The 16474-nt window shown below is 47.4% G+C and overlaps 1 protein-coding gene across 2 annotated transcripts in view; it reads right to left on the reverse strand.

Annotated features, from left to right (window-relative positions):
- Positions 1-16474, reverse strand: part of FAM178B (family with sequence similarity 178 member B) — a 98003-nt gene that overhangs the window by 68451 nt on the left and 13078 nt on the right. For both annotated transcript variants that reach the window (XM_063078949.1, XM_063078948.1), the window contains 2 exons: positions 12675-12780; positions 9165-9249 (listed from right to left, as the gene is read on the reverse strand). In XM_063078949.1, coding sequence (XP_062935019.1) covers positions 9165-9249; positions 12675-12780 — 191 coding nt within the window. The remainder of the gene's footprint in view (positions 1-9164; positions 9250-12674; positions 12781-16474) is intronic.

The following is a 16474-nucleotide window of genomic DNA, read 5'->3' on the forward strand; positions in this document are numbered from 1 at the left end:
ACCTACTGCATGATTCCATTTATGCAAAATTCTAAAGTAGATGAGTGATTTCCTACAGACAAGAGGGGAAGAACAAATCACTTACAAAGAGGCACAAGAAAACTTTTGGAGGCAATGGATATGTTTATTAGCTTGATTGTGGTGATGGTTTTATGGGTACACACATATGTCAAGTACATAAATTGTACACTTTAAATGTGTACAGGTTAATGCAGGTGAATTATACCTTGATAAAGCTGTTTTTAAAAGAAGGATGAGCTAAAAATGTAAATATAAGTGTTAATATTTTCTTTCTGCACATCAATGTCTCATCCCATCTCCAGGACTCTGCCCCGCCGGAGACCCCTGAAGTAGAAAACACCACCTGACCCGTCCCATGCAGGCTATGGCTTCTCCAAGCACCTAAGGGAGAGAACTGGGAGACTAGCAACTCTCCACTGGAGGTCATTTCAGATGGATACCAACGTGGCAAAAGTAATATTGTATAGATAAATGTATAAACATAAAAACATGTAAAATGTGGGTTGTGCATTCATTTTGTTCCTGGATTAGTCACCGGAAACTTACTAATGAGAACTTGGGAGGAGGAAGTGGTCATGGAGAGTGGCTGGGGAGGAACGCTTTCACTATTTTGCACCTTTCTTTAGTACTTGAATTTGCTAAACTTGGCAGCTAGAGTACTTTAAAAAATAATAACAGAGGGATGAATTGGCCACCTTATTTATAATCTTTCTTATAAAAAGCAAGTTCATGAATATTATCTGGGAGGAAGGAAGAGAAGGAAGGAAGGAGAGAGGATGCAAGCAAGCGATGCCAGAAAAGTAAGTGACCCACCAAAAGGGGACCTGTCTAAGGGAGCCCCAAAGGCCCATGACTATGACACTGGAGCTCCAGGGACAAGGAGGAGAGCATGGTGACCAAGTAAGGAAGAACAGAGTGTCCAAAGACCCTGCTCATGCAAATGACACTGATTTGTTCTTAGAGCTGAACCTGTCGCCCACTTTCAAAATATCTGAAGAATGTACTGGGCCAGGGTCATTATATTTCATTATCTCCCCCTCCTTCTACGTGAATATTATAGAAGCTGACAGAGAATGGAATGGGTAGGTAAAAACAACAATGTCTTGGGAGCTAATGGCAAAGAACCTACGCATGTTTTGCTCCTTTTCTAAAGCGTTTTGACCTCACTGATGGAGCTCTTTGTTTTGAGGCACCAGTTCATACAAAGTATGATTGGGATCGGGTTAATGGCAAATCCTACACTGGCTCAGCCAAAACGTGTTGGTTAAAGAAACATGAGGTCATTTCTTTCAAGCAATTCATTGCATAAGAATATGTCTGCTTTCAAAACCAAATTCTACCACACACATACAAAAAAAACCCCTATTAGCTTAATATAGAAGTTCAGCAAGATTGCAGGATGCACGCTCAATGTACAAAAATCTGTTGTATTTCTACCCACTAACAACGAACAATCTGAAAAGGAAATTAAGAAAAACAATTCCATTTATAATAGCACCAAAAAGAATAAAATACTTAGAAATAAAATTTAAAAAAGAAATGTAAGAATTGCACACTAAAAATTACAAAACATTGTTGAAAGAAATGAAAGAGGATTTAAATAAACAGAAAGACATCCCATGTTCCTGAATTGGAAAACTTATTATTAAGATGGCAATACTACCCAAAGTTATCTACAGATTCAAGTCAATCACTATCAAAACCCCAGCTGCAACTTTAGCAGAAATAGACAAGCTGATCCTAAAATTCATATAGACATGTAAGGGATCCAGGGTAGCCAAAACACTTTTAAAAAGGGTATAGTTGCCGCGGGTTCGGTTCCTATATAAGAATGACTGGTGCACTCACTGGCTGAGTGCCGGTCACGAAAAAAAAAAATGACAAAAAAAAAAAAAAAAAAAAGATCTTAAGCAAGTTAAATAACTTTAAATAACACAAGTCATATTCTTCTGGCATTCAGAATAATAGATTTATTACAAAGAAGGGACATATGTAATATACAATTTGGGCCAGCCCGTGGCTCACTCGGTAGAGTGCGGTGCTGATAGCGCCAAGGCCCTGGGTTCGGATCCCATATACGGATGGCCGGTTCGCTCACTGGCTGAGCGTGGTGCTGACAACACCAAGTCAAGGGTTAAGATCCCCTTACCGGTCATCTTTAAAAAAAAAATAAATAAATAAATAAATAAATAAATAAATAAAAAGGGTATAGTTGGAGAATTCACAGACTTCCCAATTGGGACACTCACTACAAGCTATAGTAATCAAGAATTTGGGGTACTGGCATAAGGTTAGAAATAAAAATTAATGGAATAGAATTGAGAGTCCAGAAATAATCCCCTATGTTTATGGCCAGTTGATTTTCAACAAGGGTGCCAAGACAATTCAACGGGGAAAGAAGTCTTTTGCTGGGACAATGGGATATCCACATCCAAGAAAATGAAGCCAGACCTCTATCTTACACAATATACAAAAATGAACTCAAAATGGATCAAAGACCTAAATTTATAAGCTAAAACTATAAAACTCTTAGAAGAAAACATAGATGAAGATTTTCATGACTTTGGATTAGGTAATGGTGTCTTTAAGTCTGACACCGAAAGCATATGCTACAAAAAAATAAATTAAATAAACTGAACTTCATCAAAATTAAAACCTTTTGTGCATCAAAAAACACTACCAAGAGAGTAAAAAAGACAACCTGCAGAATGAGAGAAAATATTTGCAAATCACGTATCTAGTAAGGGTCTAGTATCCAGAATTTATGAAGAATTCCTGCAACTCAACAAAAAAAGACAACCCAATAAAAAAAATTGCAAAGCATCTGAACAGACATTTCCCTGAATAAAATATACAAATTGCCAATAAGCACACATGAAAAGGTGCTCAACATGCCTCGTCATAAGGGAAATATTAATCCAAACCACAATGAAATACCACTTCACACGTACTAGAATGGCTACGATCAAAAAGATAGACAATAATAAATGTTGGTTAAGATGTAGAGAAACTGGAACCCTTCTAGGTTACTGATAGAGATGTAAAATGACGTAGCCACTGAGGAAAAGAGTTTGGCAGTTCCTCAAAAAGTTAAACAAAAACTTATCTAGTTACCCAGCAATTCTACTCCTAAGTACATATCCAAGAGAATTGAGAACATATATCCACATAAACATTTGTATGCAAATGTTCATAATAGTATTATTCATAATAGCCAAAAGGTAGAAACAGCCCAAGTGTCCACCAACTGGTGAATGAATAAGTAAAATGTGGTATATCCAGACAACGAAATATTACAGCCATTAAAAGAAATGAAGTACTGATATATGCTACAACATGTAAGAGCCTTGAAAACATCTTGTAAGAAAAGAAGCCAGACAGAAGAAAAATACTGCATCTCATTCATACGTGAAATATAATTTTTTAAAAAGCGGTTCTCATAGAAGTAGAGAGTAGAATAACGGTTATCAAAGGCGGGGGGCAGGGGGTAGTGGGGAGAAGTGGTGGACTAACAAGTACAAAAATATGCTATCTACCCTAAGTGAATCATGGTGCAGTATGTGCATGTGTTGAAATGACACACTGTATCCCACATACACAAGTAAATGTTAAAATAAAATAAAATAAAAATAATAAAAAAGAAGGCAGATACAAAAGGTCACATATTGTATGATTCCAGTTACATGAAATGTCCAGAATAAGCAAATCCACAGAGACAGAAAGTAGATTAAGGGTTGCCAGGGGCTGGGGAAGGGGAAAGCAGAGTGACTGCTGATGGGTAAAAGCTTTCTTTTGGGTGTGATGAAAATATTATGGAATTAGACAGTGGTGATGGTTGAACAACTCTGTGAATATACTAAAAACCACGGAATCATACACTTTAAAAGGGTGAATTACATGGTATGTGAATTATATCTTTTAAAAAAACCCAACAGTTGCATCCTGGTCTTGCCAAATATTAGTAAAGATTCACTGTGACTGCATGGCTCCTGCTGTCCTCCAAGATTTGGCCGCAAACTTTCGGTCTTATCTCCTACTTTAGCCCCCCCCCCCCTTTTAAAAGATGACCAGTAAGAGGATCTTAACCCTTGGCTTGTGTTGTCAGCACCACGCTCAGCCAGTGAGCGAACCAGCCATCCCTATGTAGGATCTGAACTTATGGCCTTGGTGTTATCAGCACCGCACTTTCCCAAGTGAGCCACAGGCTGGTCCTTCCTACTTTACCCCTTTAAGGAAGCCCTGCTCTCCCACCACCTTTGTTCCCACTGCTCCCTGATTCCCTTGCATCTCTGCACACCCAAGTCCTACCACCCCAAGGCTGCAAATCAGTGGTCTAGAGCTGAATGGGTTTACAGTGGGTTTTTGTTGTTGTTTTTAAACTGAATTAGTTACCAAAAGGAGATTCTACATAAACATCTGATGGAGTTTGGATGTGTTGTCCCCTCCAAAACTCATGTGGAAATTTGATCTCCAATGTAGCAGTGTTGGAAACTGATTGAGTCATGGGGGCGGATCCCTCATGAATGGATTAATGCTTTCCTTGGGGAAGGGGGGATTAGTGAGTGAGTTCTCGCTCTATTAGTTCCCACGAGAGCTTGTTGCTTAAAAAGACCCTGGCACCTCCTGTCTCTCTCTTGCTTCCTCTCTGGCCATGTGATCTGCTTGTACCCGCTGGTAGCCGGCCGCTTTTCTGTCATGAGTAGAAGCAGCCTGAGGCCCATGCCAGATGCAGCTATCCCAGAATTGTAAGCCAAATAAACCTCTTTTCTTTATAAATTACCCAGTTTAAGGTATTCTGTTATAGCAACACAAAACGGACTAAAACAACATCCATATTCCGGCTGTGGCAGATTCTTCTGGCTTCTTATCCAAGAGCCATGCTTTCCTTCTTCTCTGGGAAGGGAACCCTGGTTTTGTTCCGGTGTCTGCTTGGGGAAAGTGGGTCCACCTCAGCAGATGAACAATGTCAATTCACTTACCTTTGCAGAGACTGGTCTAAGGGTGGCTACTGGAGCAGTCAGAGCTCTGAGCTACAGGCAACAGAAACAGGCTCTGGCTGTTTCAGCAGAAAACAGGTTTATTATATGACAGAAGCCAGTTTACCATAAAGCTAAAGGCTTAAGCTCCAAGGCCCCTTACTTGCATGGCTCCCTGTGAATGTTCTAGGGTGGGCAAGGAAGCCAGGTTGCAATCAGCAAGCATTTCTACATGAGCATTTCTGGAAAATATCTAAAGAGATCTAGGAGAAAGGGATCTGAACCTTCCAAGGTCTTGTATTTGATATGATTTATTTATTTATTCTAAATAAATGTTCATTTTCATACTGAATTTACCATGTAATGAGTTAGATGAGCCAGTGCTAGAAGTAAAGACAAAGATTTTAAAGTAGCTATTATAACTATGCTCAAGATGGTAAAAGAAAACATGCTTATACTGAACGAACAAATAGGAAATCCCAGTAGAGAAACAGAAACTATAAAAATAAATAAATAAATAAATAAAAATAAAAATAAAGAACTAAATGGAAATTCCAAAACTAAAAATTCAAATACAGTATCTGAAAGGAGGTTGGAAAAATGAGTCTCCTGGGTTCTATCCCGAAGGGGTAAGATTCATGAGACTGGAAATTCTTCAGACATAGCCAGGGAGTTCAAAGGGAGAGAAAAGTAGGAGTGATGACCTCTTATGCTTGCCCTCCCCTTTCTGCATTGAGCACTCGTCTCATGAGACTGTGATGATGCCTGCAGCTACAGCAGCCACTTTGCGATCCAGAGGGGATGTAGGGAGAAAGGCTGATAAAGAAGCCAGAGAGAGCTGTGATACTGCAGATCTGTTGAACATATCCCAGAACCACCTACCTCTGGATTTCTTGTCATGTGAGATAATAAACTGCTCTTAATTGGGAATTTGTTAGTAATAGTCAAAATACATCCTGACTAAAACGTAGCTTCCGTTGAAAATGGAGAGATCTGGCAATACCAGACCTACATTTACCTGCACCAAGACTGCTAGAGACAGCCCCTTTAGACAAGGCAGGAGTCTCTAGTCTCTGAGTTTACTTGGTGTCCCTGGAGGCAACTGAGTTTGCAGTCCCTGCCCTACACATCTTTCGAGAGATGGCTCAATGCCCCCTCTTCTACAAAGCACTTCCCGATTCCTGCCTCTTTGCACCCCAGCCCCACCTAGCCGGAAGTAACTTCCCTCTCCTTTGCCTGCTTTCTATCTTCTTTGTAATTGCTCATTTCATCCCCTCCCACTTGGCTATCAGCCTTCTGAGGACAGGGACCATGCCTTATTCATCCCTGTACCTCCCTCTGCCATCTAGTGAGGTGCTTGAATACAGGAGGCACTCAAGGCGTCTTTGCAGTGAGAATGGCCATGTTCCAGAACATCCCATTCACCAAGCTCACCAAGGATCTTTGCATGGGTGATGTGTGCTGCTTCTCAACCCAGGAATATAATTCCCTATCATGCCCTGATATACCAGTGTACCCCGAGCTGCTCAGGCCCTCAGCCCCAGTCACTGTAGCACACTCATAACAGTCAATGCTCTGAAGTCCGGCTCCCAGGCCCTGTCCTGGAGCTCAACCATTACTCAGAAAGTGTGCTACTTGGGAATGGATAAAGGCAACTGCGTAAGACCCTTCCCATGATAGTCTGAGAAGAACTGGTGGTCACCACAAACTCCAGGAAAGGATGGAAGTTTAAACACATACAAACAAATCTCCTGTTTTACATACGATAAAGGTCATGTGACTTGGAAATACACATTGCTGCAAATCACAGACACAGATGGGAGGGGAGGCAGCCCCGTAGTTCTGCCCCAAGCTCCATGTCTCAGAGCTCTGCATCCCACAGAGACACTCAGAGCCCCCAGGGTGCTGGCAAATCCTGAGGTGCATTACTTCTTTTCTATCTATCCTGGTCTAATTTAACCCTAGAAAGGTTCCCTGAACTGGCGTTTGATTTTTTAGTTCCAGCTTTAGGTAGATTCTCTCCTAGCACCTGGATCTTTGCTCTCGACCCTCCTTCCTCTCTCCCTTCCTTCCTTCACTCATTCATTCATTTATCTTTTGGCTGTTGGACAGTACAGGGATTGAACCCTGGAGCTCATGCTCTAACCAACTGGGCTAACCTACAAGCCCCTCTTTACTTTTAAATTGTAGTAAAATAAACATAAGATAATATTTACCATCTTAACCATCTCTAAATGTGTAGTTCAGTAGTGGTAAATACACTCACATGGTTGTGCAGCCATCACCACCACCCATCTCCAGGACTCCTTCCATTATCTCAAACTGAAACTCTGTGCTCATTAAACACTAAGTCCCCGTTCCTCCCCCGTCCCCAGCCCCTGGCAACCACCACTCTACCTCCTGTCTCTATGAGCTTGACTACTCCAGGAACCTCACAGTAGTGGAGTCACACAGTATTTGTCCTTTTGTGTCTGGCTTATTTCCAGTTAGCATGATGTTTTCAAGGTTCATCCATGGCAACAGCATGTGTTGGAATTTCCTTCCTTTTTCAGGCTGAATAATATTCCATTGTACATATCTACCACATTTTGTCTATTGCTTTGTCGATGGACACTTGAATTACTTCTGCCTCTTGGCTACTGTGAACAATGCTGCTGTGAAAACAGATGTACGTCTCCCACACAACTACACTTGACTAGCCTAAAATATCTGTTCGAGTCCTTGCTTTCAGTTCTTTTGTGAACCTGGCCCCTGACTTTCTCTGAATCAGCTGTGATCCCAACTTTAGGCATGGAATTCTCCAGGGCAGCCTCTATTCCACTGGGAGCAGGGAAATAGAATCCCAGGCTGGGCTCTTAGGTGATGTTCACGGGAAACGCTCTGGAGTTGGAGAGCCAGAGCTGAGCTGAGCAGGAACTCAGGGGCTGGTTTCTGGCCCCTCCAAATGGAAGGCAAATCAGGGACAACATGGCCAGAAGCAAAGGAGAGTGGGATGTCCCCTCTGCCTCTGTGGAGGAGACACATACCACTGCATGGAGGAGAAGAGCAGGACAAGGGAGGCCTCTGTTCCCCAAAAGGGCAGGCATGCCGCAGAGGCGGCCCCAGGGGCTCCAAAGGGCAGCCCAGGCTGCAGGGGCAGAGGTTACAAAAAGGGAGAGGATTTAGAGACTGGTACTGTTCAGAAGACTTCAGTTAGAGGGTTCCATGCGGGGGGAGGGGGCAGGGGATGGGGGAGGGGAGGAGTCTGGAATGCTCTAATTTGACAGATGGCTCCCAGCTCAGCCAACTCCTAAAGCAGAGGAGGCACAAAAGCAGAAAACCAAACACTGGGGGTTAATGTGCATCAGGGGTCTATAACCTTGGCCTTCAGAGCCATATGCTTTAGTGCTTTGGTAGGAGGGTAGACAGTCCACAGCTGGGGCAAAGGCAGCTGGAATGCCCTGTCTCGGCACCCAGGAATCCCCGTCACCGTCTGCTATAAGCAACTTTCAACTGGTTACACGATATTTTGGGGTGCCAAAGTGTCTAGGTTCAGGCACCAACTGATAACAGCCTGGGGAGAGTACAGACACAATTGCTTCTGTGGAACTCTGAACATCTTAAAGTATGATGATGAACTAAATATACCCCCTATATGCCATGACCAATGTACAGTCTTGAAGTTCTCATTCCAGTCCAGATCAAACTTAGTGGCTCCACTGACACCCTGTCACTCAAGGAGGGAGAGATTTGGGGTCCTCCTCTTTGGTGACTCCAACCGAAGGACCTGCCCTGATTTGATGTAGATATTCCTGGAACCCTCCCAAGGAAGCTTGGGCTCTTGGAAGAACTGGGCCACAAGCTGCCCCTTTAGATCCAGAGACTACCTCAGTTTGAACCCGCCTTCCTGGACTGCTCTGGGATCCCAAGAGTCTGTGAAGTCAGCCTAGACTTGGCCACACAGACCTGGACCTGAGGCCAGAGCAAGGTGCCAAGGAGCCTCTCAGCTCAGCTTTTTACTAGCGCTGGAGCTAGAGCCAAAGATAGCCCGATGTCTTCACGTGGCAGTGATGCAGTGTCCCCACCAGCACCTCCCCTGTGTGCTCAGCTCCCAGGGACTGAGAACCACGTATTGTATACGCTCAGGAGCTTGGAGTGCCAGTGTCCTCCCTGCACCCCAGTACTGACCATACTGCTGGAAGAGCCCATCCACGCTGAGATCCCACAGAAGATCAAAGGCTCCCGAAGAAGTTTCTGGAGGCCATGTCAGCAGCTAGGAGGAGAAAAGACAGGTTAGCTGGGTCATTCCTATGGAGTGATAGTAGCAAACTTCTATTACTCTGTATTAAATAAATCCTCACAAGTCCATGCGGTAAAAGGATATTGTCATTATTGCCATTTAAAAGACTGGAAACCAAGCTCAGAGAGGTCAAGCAACTCCCTCAAGGTCACACAGCTAGTAAGCAGCAAAGCCAGGGTTCAAGCCCAGGTCTGTGTGACTTGAGAACTCCTACTGCGTCTGCCTCCCTGTGAAGGAGGCTCAGTCCTTCTGACCCTCACTCCCCATGGTCACAGCCATGACCTTCTAGAGCAGGAGCTGATGAAGGGGAGAGAAAGAGCTCCCAAGACATGGCCCTGACCACAGTCAGCTGGGCAATGACAGGGTAGGCCCATCCCTGTCACTCTCGAATTATTTCCAGGTCAGTGCCTTAACTTACAGTCATCTGAGACCAGTGGCTTGGAAAGCCCTCAGTACTGAGCACAGATCCTCAACCAACCTTGGTGTGGGAGGTCACCTACCTGACTCGAATTCACTGGGATCCTTCTTTGAATGCCCTGGAGTTCAAGGGTCAAAAGCTGGGGATTTGGAACTTGGAGAAAGCATAACCTGGAGATGAGCAGTGGGCTAGCCCCTGCCCACAAGTGCCAGCTGGTCTGGGGACATAACAGCAAGGCCAGGCCTCAGAGGAGGGGGCCCCTGTCCATGGCTGGCCATGCTGTGCATTATACCATTCCTCCTAAGAATGGTGAGAAGAGCCCAGTGTGGTGGGTGCTGTGGACACACCCCTGTTCGAGACTGAGGCTCTTGTTCCCCCAGGGGCTGGACACTATTGCTGCTGGAGGCCCTCTCTGGGCGTTGACCTTGGAGGGAGTGCCTGGCCTAAGGTCGTGCCCCTCTCGAAGTGCAGCCTGCGTGTGATAACTAGACGATGCTGGGTCCAAGAGCCTGGACCCCTTGCCTCAGCTGGGACAATTCTAAAGGGTCACCAGGTTCCAGACCCACTGTGGGACTGCCTGGAGCCTCTACTGCAATTGCCTGGCCCTCAGCTTCTCCCTTTGCTGCGCCTGCCGCTTTCCCTCCCTCACAGCTATGGCTCCCAAGAGTACTCCCCAGGAAAGCTGAAGAGAAACCACTGGCTCAGACTCTAGAACTCTGCCTTTCTCTTCCTTTCATAACTTGTAACCTTTTTAGAGTTGAATGCTTGACTATTGCCCAACAAGAGTACAAGTCCACTGAGGGCATGTGCTACCTACTTTTGTCTACCCTCCAGTGGGCTCACGTGGCAGGTACATGAGGGCCCTGGTGAAGAGCACTGAGGCCAAAGCCTGTTCACCCACTATATACCCCACCTAATCCCCGGGGAGGGAGGAGGAGGGCAGGCAGCAGGACTGAGTCCCCATGAAAACTCAGGATGTCCTTCCCAAAGAAAGATGAGCAGAGCTGGAGATGTCTGCCCACCTCACCCACTCCCTAGCTCTTGGAACTGACTCCAAGCACACGTGTGATCTCCACAGCCCTGTGACGCAGCTTACCTAGCTGCCTTTAAGTGGACCAGGGGACAATTAACCCCGCATAGGCCGACCAGATTTTCCTTCCTAGAGATTCAGATTTGGGAATAGGGCCTGGCCTTACTTGGCTGTGAGGCCTGGGAAGGAGAGAGAAACAGGCCTTTCCTAGGATCCAGCCCTTCCCCATCCCTGGTTCCAGCTCTTCCTGAGAATCTCCTCTGCATCTTTACAGTCCCCCTGGTGGCTTCAGGAGCTCCTGTGGATTTCTACCTCTGGCAATCAGAGTTCTTACTAACTGCCTGAGGTTCTGAAGTACGCTGAGCACACCACCCAGAAGGCTCTCAAAGCCAAGTGCACCCCTTCCACTAATCTGGCTTCAGCCGTGGTGGGGGCTGGGAGCTTCTGTTTCTCCTTCCTGCAGAGTGTGGGCTGGAACCTTTGTGCCAACATCACCCTTTGCAGCTGTGGCCCGGGCCCTAAGCAGCACCAGGGGGACAAGGCAGTTCACAGGACCTGCTCATTTAACTCCCACGTGGGGCCATTGGCCCCAGCACACAGAGGAAGAAACCAAGGCACATAGCTGAGGCCGACACAGTATCAAGTGGCAGAGCTAATACTCACACCTGACCTGTGTGGCCTCAGGGTGGGTCCCTGATTCCTCTTTCTGGCTCCCTCTCAGACACACCAACAGAGAAGGCACTCCAGCCGTGTCAGGGTCACACAAGGACCCTCTGTGAGCGATGTCTCAGACAGGCTCTTTGTGGCTCCCGATGGCTGACTGTGCGGTGTCACACGCTGTGCGAGCAGCAGATAGAACTGCACTGATGGAGCCAAAGAATAATGGCCGTACTGTTCCCTATTCCAGTGGGGCTTGGGGGTGGGGCGGCAGGGGCAGAAGCCGCACACAAGGACCCTGGGAGCTCACGGTGTCTCTTTCCACTGGGCCAGGCAGGAGCAACGTGAAAGAAGCGGGAGGGAAGCAGAGCTGGAGGGCTCTTCTTGGAAGGCGGCCAGACTGCCGAAGCTGAGGAGTTCCTTGAGTAATCCACCCTGCGTGGTGGCTCTGATTTACAGCTGGGGTCCAGGTTCCAACTGGCAGGAATGGGACCAGCTGGAACTTGTGACCAGCCCCTCCCCAGACAGTGCTGGCCCTGGGTGGGGGCCAAGGCTGGGCGGCACCCTCATGCCGTGCATTCAGATCACAGCATTTGGTTCCTGGGCTGTCCCTGCTGGCTAATCTCTGTCTCTCCCAGTGCAAAGGTGTAAGCCCCAGGCAGAATGCATGTTCCCTCAAGGTGAAATGTTCCAGCAGCAACCAGGAGGTAAGAAACTGGGTGAGACAGAGCAACTCTGTTCTTGGCTTTTCCAGGTGACCTACAACTGCACAGTGGGAGCCAAAGCTTAAACACCCAAGTACCCTTAGGTCTAAATTCAACAGGGTGCCCACACCTCCAGGGTGCTGCAGGGCTGCAGTTGGCCCTGAGTGGCCTTCCTGCTGCTTATGTGATGAGGGACCTACAACTGTCGAGAAGAGATGAGTTTGGAGATAATGTCAGCACTTGTTAAGCAGCATGGATCAAATCATGGAGAGGTTAGACCATCAGTCCACTGGGAAAGCTCAGATAGTGCTTCTGGTGGCACAGGCAACACCCTGAGAGGCACACGCTCTGTGGGGAGGGGAAGCAGAAGCTCCCAGGTGGTGCCAGCTCTGTGAGACCACAGGCAGGGCCCTGCACCTCCCTGACTTTGGCATCCTCAGCATTACTGCTCCACCAGCTTTCCTCCCACCTAAGATGAGCCTAGCAGCACCCAAGGCAAGAGGTTAAGTGCCCAGCCCCTCCCGCCAGCAGGCCTGCCACCATGCTCCACAATGCTCCCGCCGCCTAGTGGCAGGTCTGTGGTCCTCACCTGGAACAGCCACTGCAGCAGGGGCACCGGGCAGTCAGGCATGTGCAGGTAGAGGTTGCTCAGGAGGCCGCTGTGCAGGAAGGAGAGCTGCTGGGCTGGTGGTGCGCTGTGGAGCAGAGGGGCGAGGTGAGGGGGGCTGCTGTGCTGGCAGCCCCTTGGCAAGACTGTCTCAGTAACGCTGCGGGAGACTGGCATTTCTCAGCTTTACCAGAATGCTGTAGAGCCCATCCATAGCACTATGGACGAATGTGCTTTTAGAGCATCCAATGTGAGGAACTGTCGGATGGAAAAATGGCCACGCCATCAACAGAGTCATTTGCTTTTCTCAAGTGCTTTCCATGAACATACCTCACAGTGTTTTAAACTCATGACATTGTGCTCTTTCCATTTGGTGGAGGGGGACAACAAGGTGTCTACCAAGGGAATGAAAAGAATCTGTGGCCAGGTGAGGCGAGAACTCAGGAGTCCAGCACCTTAGCCTTGGGCTCCAGGCCACAAGGGGTGGACAGGATTACCTGCAAGGCTGCGGCCAGCGTCTCAGGGTCTGGTTACACACAGCATTCCTGCCCCGGCTTGTGTTTTCCCAACACAAAAGGGACACCTGAGAAGATGGGGAAATAACAGAAAGGGGCCTGGGGCAGGGAAATTGTGGGAAGGAAAAATCAAACGAGGGTTCCAAAGAGGATTTTCCAGAAACCACGTGAATAGCAAATGTCCCAGAGTCAAGGGGAGTGGCACTGAGACTGGCCACTTGCCTGTGGCCATAACCTGCATGTCCATTCATGTCATCCTGCCGGGCCTCTCCTCCTGACAAGAGCTCTCAGAATCAGACTGCTGGTGTGGAAAGGAGCCCTGCCTTGAGTATATAGCTACCCTGATAGATCACCTTGACCTACAGGATCCCAGGTCTCCATAAAATGAGGAGTTGAGATATTTCATGTGTTGTAGGGCCTCTGGTGAAAGGTACTTCTGAAGTCATTTCATAGGGGCTGGCTGGACTTTGTCACCTTACTGAACTCGAGGCCATCCCCAGAGAGACTGGGTTTGGGTTAGGATTCTCCTACTCTCCATGCATTTGGTAACTGCTCCTTTGCTTGCTCTCTCCAGATAATGTCCCAAAGATAATTAATATGGATTCCAGGAAACGAAAAAGTAATTTCATGTTTGTTCTTTTTAATGGCCAAATCCATGCAAAGGCCATTTCAGATAGTTTTTAATGTCATGACCCTAGATAGAAATTTGCTCGGTCAGCCCAAGCTCCACCTCCTCCTCCTATTTTAAAAGGACATCATACTTTAATCTGCCAGGAACAGAATGCTCCATAACAAAGATTCTCCTCTGAGCCAAGCTGCTGTCTCCCTGAGTAAGTCCAGGCAATTTACAAATTGTATGTTTTTCTCCTAAGTCATTTAAGTTCAGAGGAGAAAGCAGCTTTGTTCTGTGGTTGTGAAGTATACTGCTCTAAAACAGACCTTTATTTGCACATACAAACACATGTGCACCCCAGGGCTGCTGGCATACTCTACTCTATTCCACGTGCCCAGTCACATGGATACTTTCATGGACTGACCCCGAGATGAGTGATTCAAGCACACACACAGTACCCTGAGTGCAGACAATACCCAAGCAAACAATGTCTGCTGGACCTTGCAAATTGGCAGGATCCTGCCAGAGGCCATGTGGCAAGGAGGCCAGTGCTCTGGGGACTCTGAAGAGACTTTGGCTCTGGCATTCTGCTGGGAGGGGGCACCCTGCCAGTTTCTCAGTGGGGGAATTGACTGTACAAGCCCCTGTTGGCTCAGATCAACACATTTCCAGTGCTGCTCTGAGGGAGAGACACCTTCGGGTTGCAGCATCTCCTGCTGCTGAGCCAGCCCTGCAGCACAGTTTCTGACAGAGAAACAATCAGTCTGCCTTCGAGTTCACTGCTGCTGAGTTAGTTTTCATCCATAAGACCAGAAGCATGAGAGCCAGAAAGGGCACAGCCCTGCTCTGCCTTGGGATGAATAGCTTTCAAGGAATTCTGTGTCTCCAGTGAAATGAGATGGAAGGACTCTCCTCTGCAGGCTGGATCATGAACTGAGTGTGTGTACTCGACATGAGGGGACAACTGTTTTCCTCTGCTGAACCACGAGCCCTTCCATGCTGTTCATGATGGTACAAGGAAATCTCGAGTGTGGGGGCCACAGGGCAGGGAATGGGCCTCAAGTACAGACACTGCCCTGACTCTGGGATAGGAGGAAGAGTCCCCACAGCAGCACCCAGATGGGGAAGCCTGTAGGAAAAGGGAAGGGGATGGAGGAGGTGTGTGCAGTGAAAGATCCAAAAACCTTGGGCAATAGAATCAATTGCTGTCAAATTTACAAAAAATCCATGTCATGTCTCCACATCAAGAATGCTGATGCTGGGTACAAGTGGGTGCCTTTGCCTGTGGCCAAGCCAACGCTGAGGTCAGAAGTTATCCTAAGAATGTCAGAGGACCCTGCAGCCAGAAGGGGTGGGACAGGGCCTCCCTCAGCAGCAGATGCCATGTAGGCCTGGCTGAGCTTGAAGCCCCCAGCTGTCAACCCTGAGGATCCCATCGAAGGAAGGTTCCTGCCTGGGTTTCTCAGCCATGTCTGGAAATGAGAGAAGGACAGGGAGCAGCCACAGTCAGAACACTGCTAATCTCCAGCTACGATGGCAATGACAGCAGGCAGGGGTCTGCTTTCACCCTCATCACCCTCTGGAACAAAAGGAAGAAAGGGAGAGAAAATCAGCCTAAAAGGGGGAAAGACACAAAACAAGTAGACAACAAACAGGGGACCAGCCTGGTTCAGCACGTTGGGCTCTAGAACAGACTCCAACCTTCTCCTTCTAGCCTCTACCTCCTCGTCTATTTTATGGGCAGCAGTCCCAGAGGGCAAAGTCTCTAAATGCCTTGGGAATCCCAAGTGATGGCAGAGGAATAAACACCAAGTGTAGTTATTTATATAGTATCAGCTTCTGGGCCTTTGCCAAGCTATTCAAATGAAAGTTTTAATAAAATGACTAAACAGGACAAAAACAAGTATTGGTCAAAGCTTTCACCAGTGCCCCTCTTCTTTTTCTCTACTTTCTTTGTTAAAAGATAAGCAAGTGCCACCCGGTCAGCAGCCAGGGTCCCAGCAACAGCCCAGCTTGCTGCCTCCGCTTGCCCTCTATTCTCAGGGGCAGTTGCGGCCATTTGGACAGCTCAGGCATATCCACACTCCATAACAGCCGAATTTATTTCATTTGGGCTTCAACCCTGGCATCTCCTCCAGGAAAAGGAGGAGCTCGTGACAAAACAAGAGCTGGGGCTGCACAAGCGCCATTTAAGGTGACGAAGCTGAGACCCACCTCCTACTTTCCCCAGCCTGCTACAGTATTCATGCAAGTACTCAGCGCCTGGAGCTTCCTGCAAGCAGCCGGCATTCACAGAAATAGTGGCAGATACCCCAGAGGAACATACAAACACCTGGGGGGCCTATGAATAATTCAGGAGGGCCTGCCCCTCTACCCTTCTGATGGAGCTGGCTTCTGACACTCAGCTCTCCACTCAGGAGGATCGGGTTTCATTTTGAACTGCTGTCAAGGGAGGAGAGAAAAGTTCAGCTCCTGGAATCAGCTGCTACCAACTTTTGTCATAAAGACATGTGACTTTGGTCCTAGGGAACTGACCCAAGGTCACACATCCAGCCCAGTGATGGACAAGAGAGGGCCATCTGGGCCATCTCCAGTCACATGGCTGGGGCGGGGAAGGAGCATTCGTGCACATAAATGTGTGTAGGTCCAATCGG

Source organism: Cynocephalus volans, chromosome 14 (genome assembly GCF_027409185.1).
Source record: "Cynocephalus volans isolate mCynVol1 chromosome 14, mCynVol1.pri, whole genome shotgun sequence".
Taxonomy (NCBI): Eukaryota; Metazoa; Chordata; class Mammalia; order Dermoptera; family Cynocephalidae; genus Cynocephalus; species Cynocephalus volans.